The following is a 20,341-nucleotide window of genomic DNA, read 5'->3' as shown; positions in this document are numbered from 1 at the left end:
TAGATTAAAGTGATAATGGTGGCATTGCAGTTGCAGGTTCAGAGAAATAGGTGGAGATTACAGATTGTTGAAGGAGAGTGATGACCATAGGTTTTGTAAGCTAAGTGAAAGTTACAGTAGTTGTAGTTTAAGGTTCTGGTGTAGCAGAGGCAGCTGTGGTTTCACTTGAAGTTGTGATCGTGGCTGCTGCGGTTGCAGGTTCAGGTGAAGCGATGGTCATGGCCGCTGAGGTTGCAGGTTCAGGTGAAGCGATGGTCATGGCCGCTGAGGTTGCAGGTTCAGGTGAACCGATGGTTGTGGTTGTTGTGGTTGTAGGTTCAGTGGACAAGGCAGAGATAGTAAATTCTGTTTAAGTGGTTGTAGCTGTCAGTTCTGTTGACCTGGTGGTCACTGTAGGTTGAGAAGTAGTAGAGGTGGTCCAAGGAATAATAATCATAGGCTCCCAGACTTTGGGGATAGCTGGAAAACAATGGAAGATTTGTAATTTCCCCTATTATTCATCAAGCTTATTATAAGTATGCCAATTGCTGTCGTTATCACACAGGCTAAGAGACAAGCCAAAAAGACTTTCCACAGAGACCAGTTATTGTAGCAATTTTCTTTCATCTAAGAAGAGTGTAAATAAAAAATATCAGTAGTGAAAGATAAAAATGCTTGTCGTTTATGATCTCTTTTGTGTTATTTATAACCAGGTGCATTAACATCATTGAATCCCTATATATCTCTCAAGAAATTTAAAGTCCACATTTTTATCCCGATGGAAGTAACTGCATGCTTTCTCTAACATTAGAAGAGATAAAAATCTGCCTATATCTCATCTTCTTTTATTCTATTTTCCAATGGTGAATATGGGGCCTTTTGTTTTTTCACATAAGCAGAACAAAACTTTAATAGTAAATTCTCTGCCATACACCCAAATTTCCCCTGGATATTGTCATTACCCCAACCTGCTCCACTTCCAGAATCACTTCTTCAAGAATCCTGTGCTCTAACCACCATGTCCTCTCCTTCCAGCTTGTTTGTTCAATTATTCCTGTAACAACGTTTCTTTAGTTTTATTAAAACATCCAGCCCAGCAGCCCTGGCTTCACTCACATCTCTCCATATCCACCATTTGTTCCAAGGCCCATTATTTCAATATACTTACTAACTCCCTAAAATCTCTTGCACTTCCCTCTTCTCCGTTTTTCCAGTTGGCAAACAAGTGACTTCTTATTCCGGAGCTTCCCTTGAACAGTCGCACTGTTGGGGAAAGTCATGCACCTGGGCAGATCAGACTCAATATAAATGTATGACCACCATCCTCAGATGGATTTTCTGTACTGCTCTACCATCCTATTATAGTTCTCTGATTAAGATATGCTCTCATTTTCAAAATACTTCCTTAATCTTCTTCCCTCTCTTTATACCTGTAACCTCCATCCACCAACTCTCACACACAAATTGTCCCTCCTCATTCCTATCAAATGACTCTACTTCCTTTCTACTTCATCCAGAAACTTGAAACCATCAAATGGAAACTCTTTCAAACCCCCACTAGGTACCAAACCTGCAAGTCCACTCTCTTCTTTCCCTGAGTGACACAAAAGATTCTATCCCTCCTTCTGCCTGAAGCTGACCTGCCAATCTGTCTTTGGATCCCAACCCCTCTGACCTCCTCAGCAACTTTTTTGTTTATCCTTCCTCCAGGACTGAATACTTCACCATTTTCCCCTTAAATGACTTCTTCCTTTCAACGTTTAAACACACTCAAATCTCTCCCATCTTAAACAAGAAAATCTCCCACGGGTTTCAAATGCCCATCTAGCTACTTCTCTTTATATTTGGCAAATGAAATTTCCTGAGTTGTCTAAATGCACCGTCTCCATCTGCACACTCTTCAACCTAATCCAGTCTGGCGTCTGCTTCTGCCATGCCTCTGAAACACCTCTTAACAGAGTCACCAATGACATGCATTCACTAAAATCTAATTGATGTATTTTAGCCCTCATCTTACTTAAGCCCTCAGTAGCATTTGCCACTGAAGATCATTCCTCTTCTCTCTTGAACCATCTGCTCCCTTTGCTTGACATTCTTTGGCCCTTGTCTTTTTTCACACTAGGTCTAGGGTTAGCAAATTTTTTCTGTAAAGGGCCAGACAGTAAATATTTTCAGCTTTGTGAGCCATACAGATTCTGTCATAACTGTACCAATCTGCCATTATAGTGTTAAAGCAGCGATAGACAGTGAGTAAACAAATGAGCATGGCTGTGTTCCAATAAAGTTTTATTTACAAAAATAAGCAGTGGGCCAGATTTAACCACCATCTGCATGCAAATGACTCTCAAGTTTATCTCCAATCCAGCCCTCCCCTCTAGCCCTCAAATGCTTACACAACAGCACATCTCAGTTGCCTCAGAGTTGTCTCACTGTGTCCAAACCCAAAGTCATGATCTTGCTAGGGAAACCTGGCCAGGTTCCACATCTCACTAAATGGCACTACTATCCATTTGATTCAATTTCATAAAGTGGAACAAAGGGATTATCCTTGAAATCTCCCAATCTATTCCCAAGGTCTTTTAACTTTATCTGCTAAACATCTCCCAATGTTAGTGACTTTATCTCTGTTGATACCACTTTAGTCCAAGCTTCCTTTATCTCTGTCCTGGACGATTGCAATAGCCCAGGGCCACACTGGCCTCCACTGTTTCTTCAATGCACCATGCTTACTTCTAAGGTAAGACTTTGGCACAAACAGTTCTGCTGATTGGGAATGCCTTTCCCAACCTCCATTCACCAGGCAGAAGGCTGCATGGTTCACCTTCAACACAGCAAGTTCTCCTCATGCACCTATTTTTGCCCCAATACATACCTGAGTATCAGTCAGTGATTGTGTTATCAGGAGAGGAATGATACACTGTGAGGTTTTTCAAAATTGTTCTTAGCGTATTCCTAAACCTTTAAGAAATACTGACACCAAGTGATGAATCAACTCCTGGTAACAATCCTTTTAACTTCCTATCATCCAGCATCTAAGTAGCTGCCTGGGACCTAGGATGACTAGGGAGACACAGAGAATTTACCTGAGTGCCTTATATCCTTCGAAGGCTTAAAATACCTGAAAGTGCACAATGAAAAGAACTCCCAGAAGCTTCCCAATGATGAGAGGGAAAATAAGACAATGTTTGCAGAGTTCCTGGCACTGTGACACCTACATAAATTTTCAATCGTCCATTATGATTAATGATTTCATTATCATTTGGATGACAGCAAGACCCTCGAAGAATGGAATACAACTACAACACTCGTGCCTTCCAGACAGAATAGAGCAGGTCTTAAATGTTGCAAAATATGGGCTGTGGTATATGTTGAAAGGTCAGGATTTTGTGCAAATGGTGGCAGTTCCAAGGCAGCAGAAGCAGAATGAGGACGAGGTCCACAAGGCCAAGGAAATAAGGGCCACTAAGACCAAGTTAGACCTAGGAAAAAATATCATCTTCTTTACCTATATTGAAGGCAATACAAAGGAGTCTCAAGAAAGGAATGTGGCAAAAGACTTATGCACATCTGGGAGGAGCTATAATACTGCCTTAAGAAAATATTATAAAAGAGCAGCTTAGTGAAATAAAGTGCACATAGCCAGACAATAAGACACCTAAGCTCTCCTCCTATTTCAGCCACTTCTGGCAAAAGCTATGTGGGTTTTGCAAAATCTCTTAAATTTCCTGGGCCACATTTTCCTTGATTGTTAAATGATGGAATGGGACTAGATCAGATAGTCTGATCATTAGTTGCACATTAAGTTCACCTGAAGCTTTTAAAAACTATTGATACATGGGCCTCGCTCCCAGAGTTTCTAATTTAACTGATCTAGGGTGGGGCTCAGCCATCAGTATTTCTTAAACAATCCCTGGATGATTATAATATGCAGCTAGGGTTAAGAACCACCAGATTATATGTTATCTAAGACCTCTTTCAGTTCTGCTTTTTACCTCTGCAAACAAGTAGAAACATTTTCTGTCTCCACCCATTTTAACTCATTTATTCTTTCACATTGACCTAGCAACAGTATCAATAGTTTGTATATTTTATCCAGAATCAAGTAACAAAGCTCAGACTCTTTCTACTGAACCTCCACAGCAAGATTAAGCAACAGAGGATAGGGATTCCAGAGTCAGGGTAACCCAACCAAACTGCCAAGCAGAGTAAGTAATTTATAGTCAATGTCAAGTTTCTACACTAGGGCTGAAGATATAGGGATACAGTCCTGAGGTAAAGTTCATTCAGCCAACAGACAAGATCAAGAACCAAGGAGAGCTAAATCTAGTCTTCAAAGCTAGGGGAGAAAATCCGGAGAATGGAGGCAGGGTTCTATGTCAAGGTTATATGCACCAGAGGTCAGAACCAAGAGAGCTGTAGAAAGTGTCACATACAGATTCAGAGGCTGGAACAGTATAAGAAAATAAGGTGATCACAATAGAGTAGGACCCCTGAAGTTTCAAGTATGACCCAGTGTCTCATCAGAGTCTAATTAGTGAATTAATGTTTACATTGCTGACATATTTGCTCCCCTGCCCCTCCCCAAACTTGCATTTGTACCTTACATTTATTCCTTTTATTTTCATACATGTTCTCTATCTATGAGAATATTTGAGTCCCCAGTGCTCAAAGAACATTAGCTCTTGAAAACAGAGACGATCAAATACTCTCCTTCTAGTAGATTACCTCATAGTGACTTATAATTATACTGAGAACACAGCAAATGCTTAACATGAATGTAGGTGAATTAAACAATTAAATGCACTTCCTGGGAAAGACTAGACCATATACATCCCCATATAGAGCACATTCCAACCTGGGTAAAAGCTGCTATACCAAACGTTACCTGTGCGCGGGATAAGTCTGTGTGTTGTCATTCTGAGTGTGCAAGGACTCTTGGGTTCATGCAGACCCCAGTTAAGTTGGAAGGGACATCACCAGTTATGTCACTTGAAGGTGGAGCCTCTTGGTCATTTGAACACATGACTGGAAGCGTTAAGTGAATAGGAAGCAGTGGTGTTGAATTTCTAAAATTAAACACTTCAGTCAAAAATAAGCAAGACTGGACTTCCCTGGTGGCACAGTGGTTGAGAGTCCGCCTGCCGATGCAGGGGACACGGGTTCGTGCCCCGGTCCGGGAGGATCCCACATGCCGCGGAGCGGCTGGGCCCGTGAGCCATGGCCACTGAGCCTGTGCGTCCAGAGCCTGTGCTCCGCAGCGGGAGAGGCCACAGCAGTGAGAGGCCCATGTACCGCAAAAAATTAAAAAAAAAATAAGCAAGACTGTGAATTTTAAAAGAGATAACAATGAAACTTTTAAAAGAAATTAATGTTTTCTTATCTTCTGAAGACAAAAAAATCTAGACAGGTTATTCTATGGTACATTTTGACTAATTTTTGTAAGTTATCAATGTTCCAGATCAGGAATGTATATAATCCATCTTCTCTATCATATTACAAGCATGTATTAAATACCCTTATGTGGCAAGATGCTGTCAGTGGAGCATATATTAGGAAATATCAATTCATATAAGGAATAGAATGTTAGAGCTGAAAAAGTTCTTGCAGCTTATCAGGTACAACCTGTTCAGGTCATTTTGGAAATGAGACTATCAAAGCAAAAAGAGTTGAAGTTATTATTATTATTATTGGTAGTGGTAATAGTAGTACTATTATTATCTCATGATGACCCAAGAGCAAGCACTGGTGCCCAGACATTCCAGCGGTAAGGCCAGTGTAATTTCCACTCTACTAAACTATATATGGCATGTTATTATGTTAAACTACAATAATATATTAATATAGTGTATACTATACTACACTAAACTAGTGAAAAATTCTCAGACAAAGAGATTCCTTTGCATAACTCACATCATGCTCTACTCAATGGAACTTGCAAGCCTGTCACAAGAACACAGAAGATGAGTCTTTTGTCCAGTTTGTGATATGTCTTTGCTGGGTTCCTCTTGGACACAGAGCAGTGTAAAAACTGTTCCCAACAACAACAAAAGTCTCTACGCTTAGGGAGTTTGTATGCTAATATAACAGAGAGGAAAACAGATATTTGTGTATAATTATTTAAATAAATACAGTAATTGCTAAACATTGTTGAGAAAAGGGGGTAATAAAGATTGAAAATGAGTGAGTTCAGTGGGAAAGATCTGGGGGGAGAGGTGCATTAAAAGAGGAGAAAGAAAAAGATAAAATGGCAGAGCAGGAAGTTCAGGAATTTATGTATCTGGGCAAAATGTTTTGTCAAATCTCAAAAATAATATAGGATTGTCTGGGGGTCTTCATCTCATAGGATAATAATATAAGTTTTCTGTGGGTCAGGGGCATCTCTGCCACTTCTTGCTTATTCTCAAAAAAAAAAAGGGTTACCAGGACTACCCACACTTATAGATTTGCTGTGAGGATTCATGATTAATGAAAAGGGTTAGAGTGATGTCTGGCATATAGTATGCATTCAATAAGTATTAGCTATTGTTATCATTAATATAGTATTAATGTTTTTATTCCTCCTGCTACAAATACTAGTTGTCTCCTACCATGTTGATTTAAAACCCATTACTAAATAGCTATAAAAATTGCTGACCCATCAACCAATGAGTTCCATAAAACTGTCAGACTAGAATTGTAAAGAGTCATTGGTCTACTGGGAACTATCATTAACAATATCAAGAGACCTGCTTCTGCTGTTGCTCAGGGAGAGCATCTGGGGAGTACCTTGGTGACCACTGAGAAGATAATGAGCTCAAACTATTGGAGTGAGATGAGCAGCAGCAGCTGTGGGACTCAGCAATCCCCAGAAGTGCTGCAGTGCCAGCCCCAGCATTACCGCTGCTACCATCAGTCAAGACAAGCCCAGCAGCCTCCAGAAAAAAATGTAGTGTATGAGCGAGTGAGGACCTACAGTGGGCCCATGAACAAGGTGGTTGAGGCCTTGGACCCCATCGGCTCACGGGAAGTGTGCTCCCCTCTCAAAACTGCCTCCTCCTACCAAAGCTTGCTTTGGAGCGACCATTCCCAGGAACTCCATTCTCCAACAGTGAAAGTCACTACATATCCGCAGACCACTATTAGGCAATATGTAGTGCAAAATCCTGAACAGGAACCACTGTCGCCATTCCTAAGAGGAGGCCATTTCTTTCCAGGAAATAATGTTATTTATGAAAAAACCATAAGAAAAGTGGAGAAGCTAAATACGGATCCGGTGATAATTCAGGATGATGGCCCTGAAAAATTGGACCCCAAGTATTTTGGAGAGTTGCTTGCTGATCTATGCCATAAAAATACAAATCTATATCACTGCTTATTAGAACATTTGCAGAGAATTGGAGGAAGCAAACAGGACTTTGAGTCTACAGATGAGTCAGAAGACACTGAATCGTTGATTCCTAAAGGATTGTCAGAATTTACAAAACAGCAAATTCGCTATATTCTGCAGATGAGGGGTATGTCTGATAAATCACTCCGGCTAGTGCTGTCCACATTCAGCAACATACGGGAGGAGCTTGGAAATCTTCAGAATGACTTGACATCACTGGAAAATGACAAGATAAGACTTGAGAAAGACTTGGCATTCAAAGAAACTCAAATAAAAGAGTATGAAGAACTCTTAGCATCAGTGAGAGCAAATAATCGCCAGCAGCAGCAAGGACTTCAAGACTCAACCTCAAAATGCCAAGCATTGGAAGAAAACAATCTTTCTCTTCAGCATACACTATCAGACATAGAATATAAACTAAAAGAACTGGAATACTGTAAGCGTAATTTAGAGCAAGAGAATAAAAATCTTAGAGTGCAGCTCTCAGAGACTTGCACAGGCCCGATGCTGCAGGCTAAAATGGCTGAGATTGGCAACCATTACATGGAGATGGTAAAAAGCTTAAGAATGGAGAAAGATAGAGAGATCTGCAAACTAAGGACTCAATTAAATCAGTTCCAAAAAGATGTTTCAAGAAGAGAAGGAAGTTGCAGTGACTTCCAATTCAAGATTCATGAACTGACAAGCTTGCTAGAAGAGAAGGATTCCCTTATAAAGCATCAATCGGAGGAACTCTCGAAGTTGAGACAAGAAATATATTCATCTCATAACCAACCCTCCAGTGGTGGAAGGACAACTATTACCACTAGAAAGTACAGGTCACAATATCCTATCTTAGGCCTCCTGTATGATGACTATGAATATATACCACCAGGTAGTGACACACAGACTATTGTGATTGAGAAAATAGAAGACAAATGGACTTGTCCGTGAATGAATCTCCAACTCAAAGGAAATTTTTTTGTCTTCATTAGTACTTTGTTATTTTTCCATAACTAAAGCCAATCAATATTTTGAACCAAGCTACTACCCAGGAAGTCTAATGGAATTAATTAGATATACAGATGAGAGTTTCTCCAAACATTTATAAAGCCTGAATCCTTTCTATCACATTTTTGTATTCAGTATAGCAACACACCACTTTTTTTTTAACATCTTTATTGGAGTATAATTGCTTTACAAGGGACACCACTTTTAAAACTCAATTACAGGCACTGTAGGACTTAATCCACTATTTTTCAATAGGGTGCTTCCTAGACACTGAATTAACTTTGTTGGGGTAGAGATTTTACAAGTTATTCCATTAGAAGATTTTTCTATGATATTAGATGTGCAATTTAGCTACAAGAGTAAATACTGTGTTTTAACAACAACAAAAAGCAATACTATTGAATTAAAAACAACAGTTTAGTGCATGGTAAAAAAAAAAAAAAAAACAATATCAAAACTAAATGATTGTTATTAAATATAGACAAGATGGAATACTCTTGGCAGTAAAGAGTTCACTAAGTTAGATTTTTCTATAAGTGTTATATCAAAGAAATAAAGAAAATATCTCTACTTTTATTGAATAAGATTAAACAAAGTCCATGTTATTCACTAGGTAAACCTGAGCAAAGTTGGACTTACCTTTAATAACAACCTTGCTTATTTTCCTAAGTACTGATTTTGTTGCTTTAGTTATTATTCAGTTTGCCTGTGGCTGAAGAACCTGGATATTTTGAAGAACTTGGATATTATAATGTGCTTGGTAAACAAAGCAAAACTCACTCACCAGACCAGTTTTCCAGAATTTTCTGGCATTGGTGGAATCCCAACCCTTTCAAAGAAGGAAGATGATGGGTGGCATTTACACCAAGGGTGGAGAACCTGTGAACTAGGCTCAGCTTCAGGGTAATATTGTAACTCAAGTAATAATCTTTGCTGGGTCAGGGTTCTTCTGACTTAGTACAGGAAAGCCTCTATACAAAACTGGAATAGTTGGAGAGCTGTGAATAACGTTTAATCAGAGAGTCAGCCTTAGCTAATAATGGCCATAGGCAACTGGAGTACAGCAACAATAGTTACCAAGGAAAGGTCTATAAGATTTTCCCCTAACTTTATAAGGATTAAGTTCTCATATATCCCAACAGAAAAACAATACACCAAAATTTATTTCCCTTTTGTGATTTTCAATTCATTTTTTAATTCTATTATTGAATTTGGTCTTAAGAGAAAAATATTTTTATTACTATGCCTTAACTATCCATGGTAATTGAAATATTGTCAGCTATGCAGACATATGCTGTAAAATGTGCTTAAGATAGTATTTGTAAACATCTTCAAGTTTGTTGCTATCTAGAGAAACTATCAAGATGATGAATACTTGGCTAAAGGGATTTCTTTTTTTCCATCTGAATATTCCATCATCCCGAAGATCCAATTATAGAGTGTCAAATTCAGAGACAAATGACAAAGAGAACAGCCTCAGGAGGGTCCTTTGTATGATGACTCAGAGGGACAAACCCCTTTTCTTTCAGTAAACCAGGAATCCTCTGTGGGATTCTCTTATTCAACTAACACTTACTGAACAACAGGAGCTGATCTTCTTTGGCTTATTTTGTAGGTGATTAATACAGGCCGATTGTCACAGCTCCAAATTGCAAAGGCAAAATATTGTCTTTATTCTTCCAGCGTGAATTTTAACTTACCATTTCAATTTTTAGCACATTTCTATCCTTTGTTCTGGTATTAAAGAGACCTCTTATAACTATATAGTGAAGACTTGATTCTTGGTGTAAAAGATTTTAAAATAGAACGATCGTATTTTCATTCAAGGTAGGGATTTTCAGAGGATATCTTTCAGGGATTTTTCTGGATTTCCAACATATTTAGAAATGTGAGTTTTGACAGGTTTAGAAATTATATATAAAATCTAAGAATGAAATTGTAAAAATATAATTTCAAAACTAAACCAAAGTCATCTTTGGAGCTTTATGTTTACAAGATGGTGAATATTGAAAGTTTTGTTTATTTTATATCACGTGGTCATGCTGTATATAAGTAAATAACTTCTAAAGTATAATAGAGCAGAATATATCATGAAATGTTGAAGGAAAAAATTAGTACCTGGCTACTCTTCCTTTTGGAGAAGAATGCAAAATTATGACATTAACTATATTGCAGTAAAAAGATTAGATTGCTGTTAAATGCTGATAGACTGCAATATAGGCAAATATTAAACTACAGCAACAATACTCACTGCTGGGTTTTCAGAGTGTTCAATATTCACCACATATTTTCCATGCTTTCTGTCCATTCTTGAGCTTTCAGTGCTACAAGCTGAACTCCAAAAATATTTTTCAATTCGTGCATTGCCCTTTATATCTGCAGCCCTGAGAAATAATTAAAATGGTGGAAAATCAACTCTGCTACATCAGTGCCGGTGTGAATAATAAATAATTATCCACTAAAACAGGATCCACCTTAGAGAAGGAAATGAGGTATTAATGAGAGAAAGACACAAGAAATACTGCTTCTGAGAGCTACTGTGACTACCCCCTCCACAATCTCCCTGACACAAAGGGATTCTGAAAATCTTACACAGTTCTTCCTCTTCTTCCTTTTGGCACCATCTTTCAGACACCTGCCTTCTAATTTAGGACCAACCTAAGAAAAAATGAGGTAGAAGTTTGTCATTGTTTTCTCTCTACCCATTGAATGCCTTCTCAGCCCTGCGAACATCCATGGCCTTAGAGCGGCTTCATCTTTTCAGTCTCAAGGTTGGTGCCTGGAAGTCTACTTAGTTCATCAGTAATTCACATGCATATAAAAACCATTAGAATCAATTTTCTAGGCAATAATGCCAAAGGAGTGATGAAATATTGAAAATCTTGAGGAAAACATTTTTTGGTCAAGAAATCTAGTTTGTCTCAGATTGAAAAAGGATTAACTCTTTTATAGATCTATTAACTCAACAATTGAGAACATTGTGTTTCTAAAAAGTGCCAGGAATTTTCTAGTGCAAAAAGTTCAGTAGCAAATAAAACAGACCTCTTTGTATCTGACACTTTTAGATACTGAATTTTTTTTCCAAAAGTTTGATCCTCTGAAATTTCTCTTCTAAGTGTATTTAACACCATCAGTTTAATGAGTCTTACTGGATCAACTGAAATGGCATAGTCTCAAGCCTTAGAACATAAATAACATAGAAAAACTGCCAAATAATTGAAAAGCTGGGAAGGGATTTGTCCTCAAAAGGAGTAAAAACATGATGACTTACTTTTACTCCTGTTGAAACAAAACCAGTGATGTCATTGTTATGGCCATGGGCTTCAAGGGACAGGCATAGGTTGAAGGTATCAATAATATTAAGCATGCCCTTCTAATAAAGTGATTTATTTGAAGATCAGAATGATGTAATTATCAAACATGTGGTATAAATTTTACTTAATTTGCTTTAAAATATTACTATATTTTTATTCTGTAGAGACATTTATTTCAATTTGGTACTGGAGCAACATAGTCATGGTATAAGTAAAACTTCATCATTTTTGACAGCACCCACCCATTTTATCAATAGTATAAAGAGGGAAACTTCATTCCAGCACTGAGTCTCCTGCTCACAATCTCTAATTGACCTAGCAATCAAAAGACTCAGCCACAGGACTTCTTGGGTTTCCCTGGTGGCGCAGTGGTTGAGAGTCCGCCTGCCGATGCAGGGGACACGGGTTCGTGCCCCGGTCCGGGAAGATCCCACATGCCGCGGAGCGGCTGGGCCCGTGAGCCATGGCCGCTGAGTCTGCGCGTCCGGAGCCTGTGCTCCGCAACGGAAGTCTCAGTCACAAGTCTTCTTCTATACTTTGGAAGAAAATATTAAATTTTTAAAAATAGCAACAAAATTAAACAACACATTGCTCTGTGGCTAAATTTACCATGTGAAAATCAGAATTTTCTTTATTTGGCAAAGAACAATACTTCAGCATGTATTATTGACAATTCTTGTGAGTACTTCAACCTGAAGGTCAACAGAAAAAATAAAAAACTGAACATACCTGGATTGTTCTAATAAACAGAGGGCATGGGTATCTTTCATTGTCTTGTCACAATCTCTTATGAAAGATCTTTTTCTTAAAGATTAATCTCCAAAATATACAAGCTGCTCATGCAGCTTAATATCAAAAAAACAAACAACCCAATCCAAAAATGGGCAGAAGACCTAAATAGACATTTCTCCAAAGAAGATATACAGATTGCCAACAAACACATGAAAGGATGCTCAACATCACTAGAGAAATGCAAATCAAAACTACAGTGAGGTATCACCAGTCAGAATGGCCACCAGTCTCACACCAGTCAGAATGGCCAACATCAAAAAATCTACAAACAACAAATGCTGGAGAGGGTGTGGAGAAAAGGGAACCCTCTTGCACTGTTGGTGGGAATATACAGCCATTATGGAGAACAGTATGGAGGTTCCTTAAAAAACTAAAAATAGAATTACCATACGACCCAGCAATCCCACTACTGGGCATATACCCAGAGAAAACCATATTTCAAAAAGAGTCATGTACCACAATGTTCACTGAAGCTCTATTTACAATAGCTGAGACATGGAAGCAACCTAAGTGTCCATCAACAGATGAATGGATAAAGAAGATGTGGCACATGTATACGATGGAATATTACTCAGCCATAAAAAGAAATGAAATTGAACTATTTGTAGTGAGGTGGATGGACCTAGAGTCTGTCACTAGAGTCTGTCATACGAGTGAAGTAAGTCAGAAAGAGAAAAACAAATACCATATGCTAACATATGTATATGGAATCTGAAAAAAAAAAAAAAGGTTCTGAAGAACCTAGGGGCAGGACAGGAATAAAGACGTAGACGTAGAGAATGGACTTGAGGACACAGATAAGGGGAAGGGTAAGCTGGGACGAAGTGAGAGAGTGGTAGTGACATGTATACACTACCAAATGTAAAATAGATAGCTAGTGGGAAGCAGCCGCATAGCACAGGGAGATCATATCAGTGCTTTGTGACCACCTAGAGGGGTGGGATAGGGAGGGTGGAGGGAGACACAAGAGGGAGGGGATATGGGGATATATGTATACACATAGCTGATTCACTTTGCTGTACAGGAGAAACTTAACACAACATTGTAAAGCAATTATACTCCAATAAGGATGTTAAAAATAATAATAAATAAATAAATAAGATCTTTGTCTTGAGCAGGATTTACAGTCAAAAAGAAATCTGAAGATTTTGTTGGCTAACAGGTAGTTGAGAGAATTCTTTGGTAGCTGGCCAGTCTTGGGGGAAAAAAGTTATTTTTCATTCATCTAATAAAGAGATTCGATGAATTATTAAAAGTAATTATTAAAAGTAAAATTTAAAAAAATAAAAATAAAAAATAAATACTGCAGCATTCTGTAATTGTATTTTATATATGGTTATCATAACACTATCAGAGTGTTCTTTATTATATTTTTTACAAAGCTGAACCAATTCCAACAGCAGATGTTCCTTCACTAAATAAAAAGTAATTAAAAAGTATTTCAGTAACACAATGGGATTACAATAAATAGCCATACTTAAAATAGAAACTTCAGGAGGAAAAACATGTTTTGATGCATATTATTGAATTTCCTAATTACAAATTTAAAGTGTACTTACAAATTTTAAATATGTTTATACTGACAGAACATGGTCTTTCATTAATTTATTCCCCACTGTTTATTGAGCACCTAACATTCCCGTGGCATGTATCAAGCCATGATAGCCGCACAGCATTGGCTGAGTCAGACAAGAACCCTGCTTACACTCTATTCTTTGTTTATTGAATGTTTGGCTTTGATTTTAACTTTCAAATGTGTTTAAAATGTAATATTTTATTTAAGCAAAGGGAAGGGTCTTTTTTTATTTATTTAAAGATATGTGTTTTTTGTATGTCTGGAAATTGGTTCCGTAATGGTAAGTCTATCAGGTTCTACAGAATAAAGGGCAATTACATAATTCACCTCTGTTTGATCACAGTAACTGGGAATTCATGACTTTTCTAGGGACTAGTAGTTCATTTTAGGGGGACCTTAACTGTCTGAAAATTCTTTTTTCTATTAACCCCAACATTTTCTCGTTCCTTCAGCTGATTTACATTCTGGACCTGCTGTATCTGGAGACACCCAAAATGAAACCATTTTTTTCTTCAGAATATGGGTCTGTGATCCCTGATGTATAATTCCAAAATCCAAAAGGCTTCGAAGACCAAAAATTATTTGTACTTTTAGCACAAATTTACTTGGCAGCAAAAATTAATTCGAACTAATAAAGCTACTTTTAGCCTTTAATAAATTTAACATGATTATTTATATGTTTAATTATAAAAATATGAAAGTCTATTGCAGATTACCACCACAATCCTGCTGCATGTCTTGTGTAATACACAGCATATGTATTGTATTACTTTTATAGAATTAAAAGAAAATCTCATTTATAAAGCACACCTCACCCAAGCACTTCATATGAGGGACTAAAGGCTTGTAGAAATTTTCAATTTTTTAAAGACAACTAATGTGTCTTTCCTTATTCTTAACTGATCTGAGAAACTACTTCATAAAGACTTCAGTTAGTAGGCTGACTCATAACTGGCATTTTAATTTTCCTTTATACTGAAGTATAGTTGATTAACAACGTTGTGTTAGTTTCAGGTATACAGCAAAGTGATTCAGTTATACATATACAGGTACCTAATCTTTTTCAAATTCTTTTCCCATTTAGGTTATTATAGAATATTGAGTGGAGTTCCTTGTGCTATACAGTAGGTCCTTGTTGGTTATCTATTTTAAATATAGCAATGTATATATAACTGGCTTTTTTTTTTTTTTGCGGTACGCGGGCCTCTCACTGTTGTGGCCTCTCCCGCTGCGGAGCACAGGCTCCAGATGCGCAGGCTCAGTGGCCATGGCTCACGGGCCCAGCCGCTCCGCGGCATGTGGGATCTTCCCGGACCGGGGCACGAACCCGTGTCCCCTGCATCGGCAGGCGGACTCTCAACCACTGCGCCACCAGGGAAGCCCTGCATGCTTTAAATTTTATATGAAACCTATTATACTTTATGTTTTCACAATATGGGGTACTTTTTTTGGCCAGATTACATTTGTAAGCTTCATCTACACTGACAATTGTAACTCCATTTTATTTGTTTTTAATATATTATAGCATTTCATTGATTGAATACATCACAGTTTTTAATCTATTAATAATTTATAGAAATTGAGTTTGGTTCCATTTCTTTTACTATCATAAACAATGATGCTATGAATATTCTAGTATATGCCTTTTTGGGAGCATTCATTAAAATGTCTCTAGATGTATAATTAAGAGTGAAATTCCTGGATCATCAAGTGTATGTTTTTTCATTATACCATATATTCCCAAAATTGTATCCAAGGTCATATGAATGTTCACTCCCATAGTTGTATTCCCACTTTTTCATAAGTACTAACACTTAGTGTGGTCAAATTTTAAATTTTTCTAGCATATATGGTATTAAAAATACTGATTTCACCTTTTTTCTTCATCCTTGTTTACATGTAAGTTGGAGTTTATAGGCATCTTCATTTCTGCATTACACAACAGATGTTTGCTGTGGGAATTTTTGTTTAGTTTACTCTTTGTTTTGTTCTGTATGAATTTTAGAAATAAATGTGTGAACGTTCAGAACTAAGTATGTTTTCATGCTACAGGAATTAGAAAGCTTCTGTCTTTTTGTCATACATCTGTTGAATTACAACCACATTATACACATATACACATATAGTATCTTCTTTTTCATTGATCATTTTAGCATATGGATTTGTCCCAATAATTTAAAATCTTTTCAAAAACAGCAACACATTTAGTGTCAGGGTCAGGTGTGACATTATGTCAGGTGTGAATTAGTTGAGCTGACCTGTTAAGTTTTTGTGTGTCTTCAATTATGAGTAATACCAGAAGGTGTTATTATCGATATTTCAAGCTATTTTCCAATGACCGATTCTCAAAAAGTAAGATTAAACAGCCAGATAATATTGAAAGAAGGATAAGAAATACATGTGAGAATATAATCTGAGGGTGCTGGTCTAGAGAGAAGGATTATAACATTGGATGGGACCAAATTTAATGGTATGGGGACACCTGCTCAAAGTTCTGGATTCAACATGCTAGCTTGCGGGACTTGGAGTAGCTCTCAAAATTTACTCCTTTGATTGCATAAAACCTGGACGGTGGTGGATTATGTTTAGTGGAGCTATAATGACACAACTTCTTTGATATAATATTTAAAAAAATAAAATTCCAAGGTTAGGAATAAGTATGTTGCACTGGGGCTTCCCTGGTGGTGCAGTGATTAAGAATCCGCCTGCCAATGAAGGGGAGGCAGGTCCGAGCCCTGGTCCGGGAAGATCCCACATGTCGCAGAGCAACTAAGCCTGTGAGGCACAACTATTGGGCCTGTGCTCTAGAGCCCACGAGCCACAACTACTGAAGCCCACGCGCCTAGAGCCGGTGCCCTGAAACAAGAGAAGCCACTGCAGTGAAAAGCCAGCGCACCGCAACGATGAGCAGCCCCCGCTTGCTGCAACTAGAGAAAACCTGCACGCAGTAACGAAGGTCCAACGCAGCCATAAATAAATAAATAAATTTATATATTAAAAAAAATATGTGGCACTGGATTTGTCATATGTGAATTTCTCACGCATCCCATGACTGCTTCCCTTGGGAGGACCAGAGGAAAAGCCCTACATCACACAGTGCACGAGGGAAAAAGCACCACCCATGGAAAGCTCTTTGGACACTGTCCTCTGGAGGTTGGGGAAATGAACGTAGGTTAACACTTTAAAGTGAAAAGCGAGTTGCTTCATCGTTTACCCCTCGCCCCCATGCTCACCAAATCAGTAGCATATTGCTTGGTAGGACTTTTCTGAATTTTGGTGGCAACGTACTATTTTTACATGTTTTTACATAACGACGTGGCCGACAAGAGCCTAATTTCCAAAATATACAAATAGCTTGTACAGCTCAATATCAAAAACAAACAAACAAATGAACCAATCAAAAATGGTCACAAGACCTAAACAGACATTTCTCCAAAGAAGACATAGAAATGGCAAATAGGCACATGAAAAGATGCTTCACTTCACTAATTATTAGAGAAATGCATATCGAAACTGCCATGAGGTATCACCTCACAGCAGTCAGAATGGCCATCATCAAAAAGCCTACAAATAATAAATGCTGGGAATGGTGTAGAGACAAGGGAACCCTCCTACAGTGTTGGCGGGAATGTAAATTGGCACAGCCACTATGGAAAACTGTATGGAGATTCCTTATAAAAACAAAAATAGAGTTACCATATGATCCAGCAATCCCACTTCTGGGCTTATATCTGGAAAAGACGAAAACTCTAATTCGAAAAGAGACATGCACACCAATGTTCATAGCAGCACTGTTCACAATAGCCAAGACATGGAAGTCAACCTAAATGCCCATCAACAGATGAATGGATAAAGAAGATGTGGCATATACACACACACACACACACACACACACACACACACACACACACACACACACACACACACTGGAATACTACTCAGCCATAAAAAAGAATGAAATAATGCCATTTGCAGCAACATGGATGGACCTAGAGATTATCATATTAAGTGAAATAAGTCAGACAAATATCATAGGATATCACTTATACGTGGAATCTTACAAAACAGAAATAGACTCATAGACATGGAAAATAAATTTATGGTTACCAAAAGGGAAAGGGGGAGGTAAGGGATAAATTAGGAGTTTGGGATTAACATATACACACTACCATACATAAAATAGATAAACAACAAAGACCTATTGTATCCCACAGGGAAGTATATTCAATATCTTGCAATAATTTATAATGGAAAAGAATCTGAAGAAGAATATATATATATATACATATATACATATATATGTATCTATAATGGAATCACTTTTCTGTACACCTGAAACTAACACAACACTGTAAATCAACTATGCTTCAATTAAAAAAAACAAACAAACTGTGTTTCATCTGTCAGGAATATAAATGAAAATACCAAGATAAAACCAAACATTTCAAAGAAAACAAAGATCATTAATCCTTTGTTTTATTTTACTGGAAGTATAATTTATCAGAGAAATATATAATCATCAATATCATATCAATATTAGAAGAGAGTCTTTTTTTTTTTTTTTTTTTTTTTTGTGGTACGTGGGCCTCTCACTGTTGTGGCCTCTCCCGTTGCGGAGCACAGGCTCCGGACACACAGGCTCAGCGGCCATGGCTCACGGGCCCAGCCGCTCCATGGCATGTGGGATGTTCCCGGACCGGGGCACGAACCCGCGTCCCCTGCATCGGCATGCAGACTCTCAACCACTACGCCACCAGGGAAGCCTGAGAGTCTTTTTTTATAAATTTATTTATTTTATTTATTTATTCTTTTGGCTGCTTTTGGTCTTCATTGTTACATGCGGGCTTTTCTCTAGTTGAGTTGAGCAGGGGCTACGCTTCGTTGCAGTGCACGTGCTTCTCATTGTGGTGGCTTCTCTTGTTGCAGAGCACGGGTTCTAGGTGCACGGACTTCAGTAGTTGTGGCGTGCAGGCTTCAGTAGTTGTGGCTCGCGGGCTCTAGAGTGCAGGCTCAGTAGTTGTAGTGCACGGGCTTAGTTGCTCCATGGCATGTGGGATCTTCCTGGACCAGGGATCGAACCCGTGTCCCGTGCATTGACAGGAGGATTCTTAACCACTGTGCCACCAGGAAAGCCCTAGAAGAGAGTCTTTTAATAATAAATTTGGGTTTATTTTCTAAGTCTCCATTCCAGGAAAGGATTGCTCTTAAACTTCGCCTAACAGTAGAAGAAAAAATGTCCACCAACTTCTCAGATACTCTTACATCTGGACTTCTCAAGTTAAAAAAAAATAATTTTTTTTTAGGGAGTCAATGGAAATTTGTTAAACATTTACCTCTACCCAAGTGAAATCAAGACACATGCAAGGGGCTGTTTATATCTGATAAACACTAAAAGACTGATTTAAACCTGGATTCTGACTATACCTGAAAGTCCCATTAATATGTTCCTTCAGAGCCTTCCAGCAGTGTGTGTTGTAATGGGGCTAAGTATTGATCCGCACACGTTCTCTGGCTAATGATTCAATTTAGGTTACTATTTGTCAGCATGAAATTCTGGCTGAGACTGCCCTTGTTGGAGTTCAGTTCCTGTTGGCTATTTTCACTTGGAGAATTGCTTATCCTTTCTGAGTACCTATTTTCTTATCTGTAAGATGCTGGAGATAACTACACTTGACTTATAGGACTAATATAAGGATTAGTACAAAAAAATAGCTTTGCAACTTATGAAGCACTGTGCAAATGCAGGACTGAAGTGAGATGCCAGATGCCGGAGCTACACTGCTGTGTGAGCTTGGGCAACTTAATTAAAGTCCCTGACCCTGTGAGTCCTCAGCTGTATAATCAGGATGATGGGAAAACAGGATTTTTATGAAGCAAACATGATATGTACAAAGTAGTTAGAGCACAGCTTGTCATATAGTAGATGTTATGTAAGAGTCTGGGAGATAATCAATAATGATGATGATAATAATGATGATGATGGTGGTGTTGATGCAGCAAATATTGTAGATTGGTATTATTGAATAGGCAACAGGACAGATAAAGAGTGCAATCTCTGGAGTCAAATTTGAGTTTAAATCCAAAACGCCTGAGATCTAAAGCAAGTTTCTTAACTCCTCTCAGTCTTTAGGTTTTTTTAATCCCTAAAGTGGTGAATAATATAATAACACTAAAGTAGCCTTTAGGGAAAGAATTAAAAAGAGGATGTAATTTTATTTTTCATATTAGTCTTTATCAGAAGCAGTGTAGCATAGTGATTAAGAGCTTTGGAGTCTAAAGATTCAGGGTTAACTTTTATCTCTGACTCTTAAAAACAGGCTAATA

At 38.0% G+C, this 20,341-nt stretch overlaps 2 protein-coding genes across 2 annotated transcripts; one reads left to right on the top strand and one right to left on the bottom strand.

Annotated features, from left to right (window-relative positions):
- Nucleotides 1–432: 432 nt before the first annotated feature.
- On the bottom strand, nucleotides 433–10,643 carry DYNAP (dynactin associated protein; the record flags this gene model as incomplete). Its single annotated transcript, XM_082667130.1, has 2 exons — nucleotides 433–606; nucleotides 10,587–10,643. 2 exons carry the CDS (start codon nucleotides 10,641–10,643, stop codon nucleotides 433–435), a joined length of 231 nt encoding a protein of 76 aa, XP_082523256.1.
- Nucleotides 6,767–8,278, top strand: LOC309831329 (protein POF1B; the record flags this gene model as incomplete). Its single annotated transcript, XM_082668445.1, has 1 exon — nucleotides 6,767–8,278. The coding sequence occupies one exon, from the start codon at nucleotides 6,767–6,769 to the stop codon at nucleotides 8,276–8,278; it is 1,512 nt and encodes a 503-aa protein (XP_082524571.1).
- Nucleotides 10,644–20,341: the final 9,698 nt, after the last annotated feature.

This window comes from Grampus griseus, assembly GCF_964374135.1.
Source record: "Grampus griseus genome assembly, chromosome: 12".
NCBI lineage: Eukaryota > Metazoa > Chordata > Mammalia > Artiodactyla > Delphinidae > Grampus > Grampus griseus.
The sequence above is the reverse complement of the archived record's forward strand: the minus strand, read 5'-3'. Positions and strand labels throughout refer to the sequence as shown.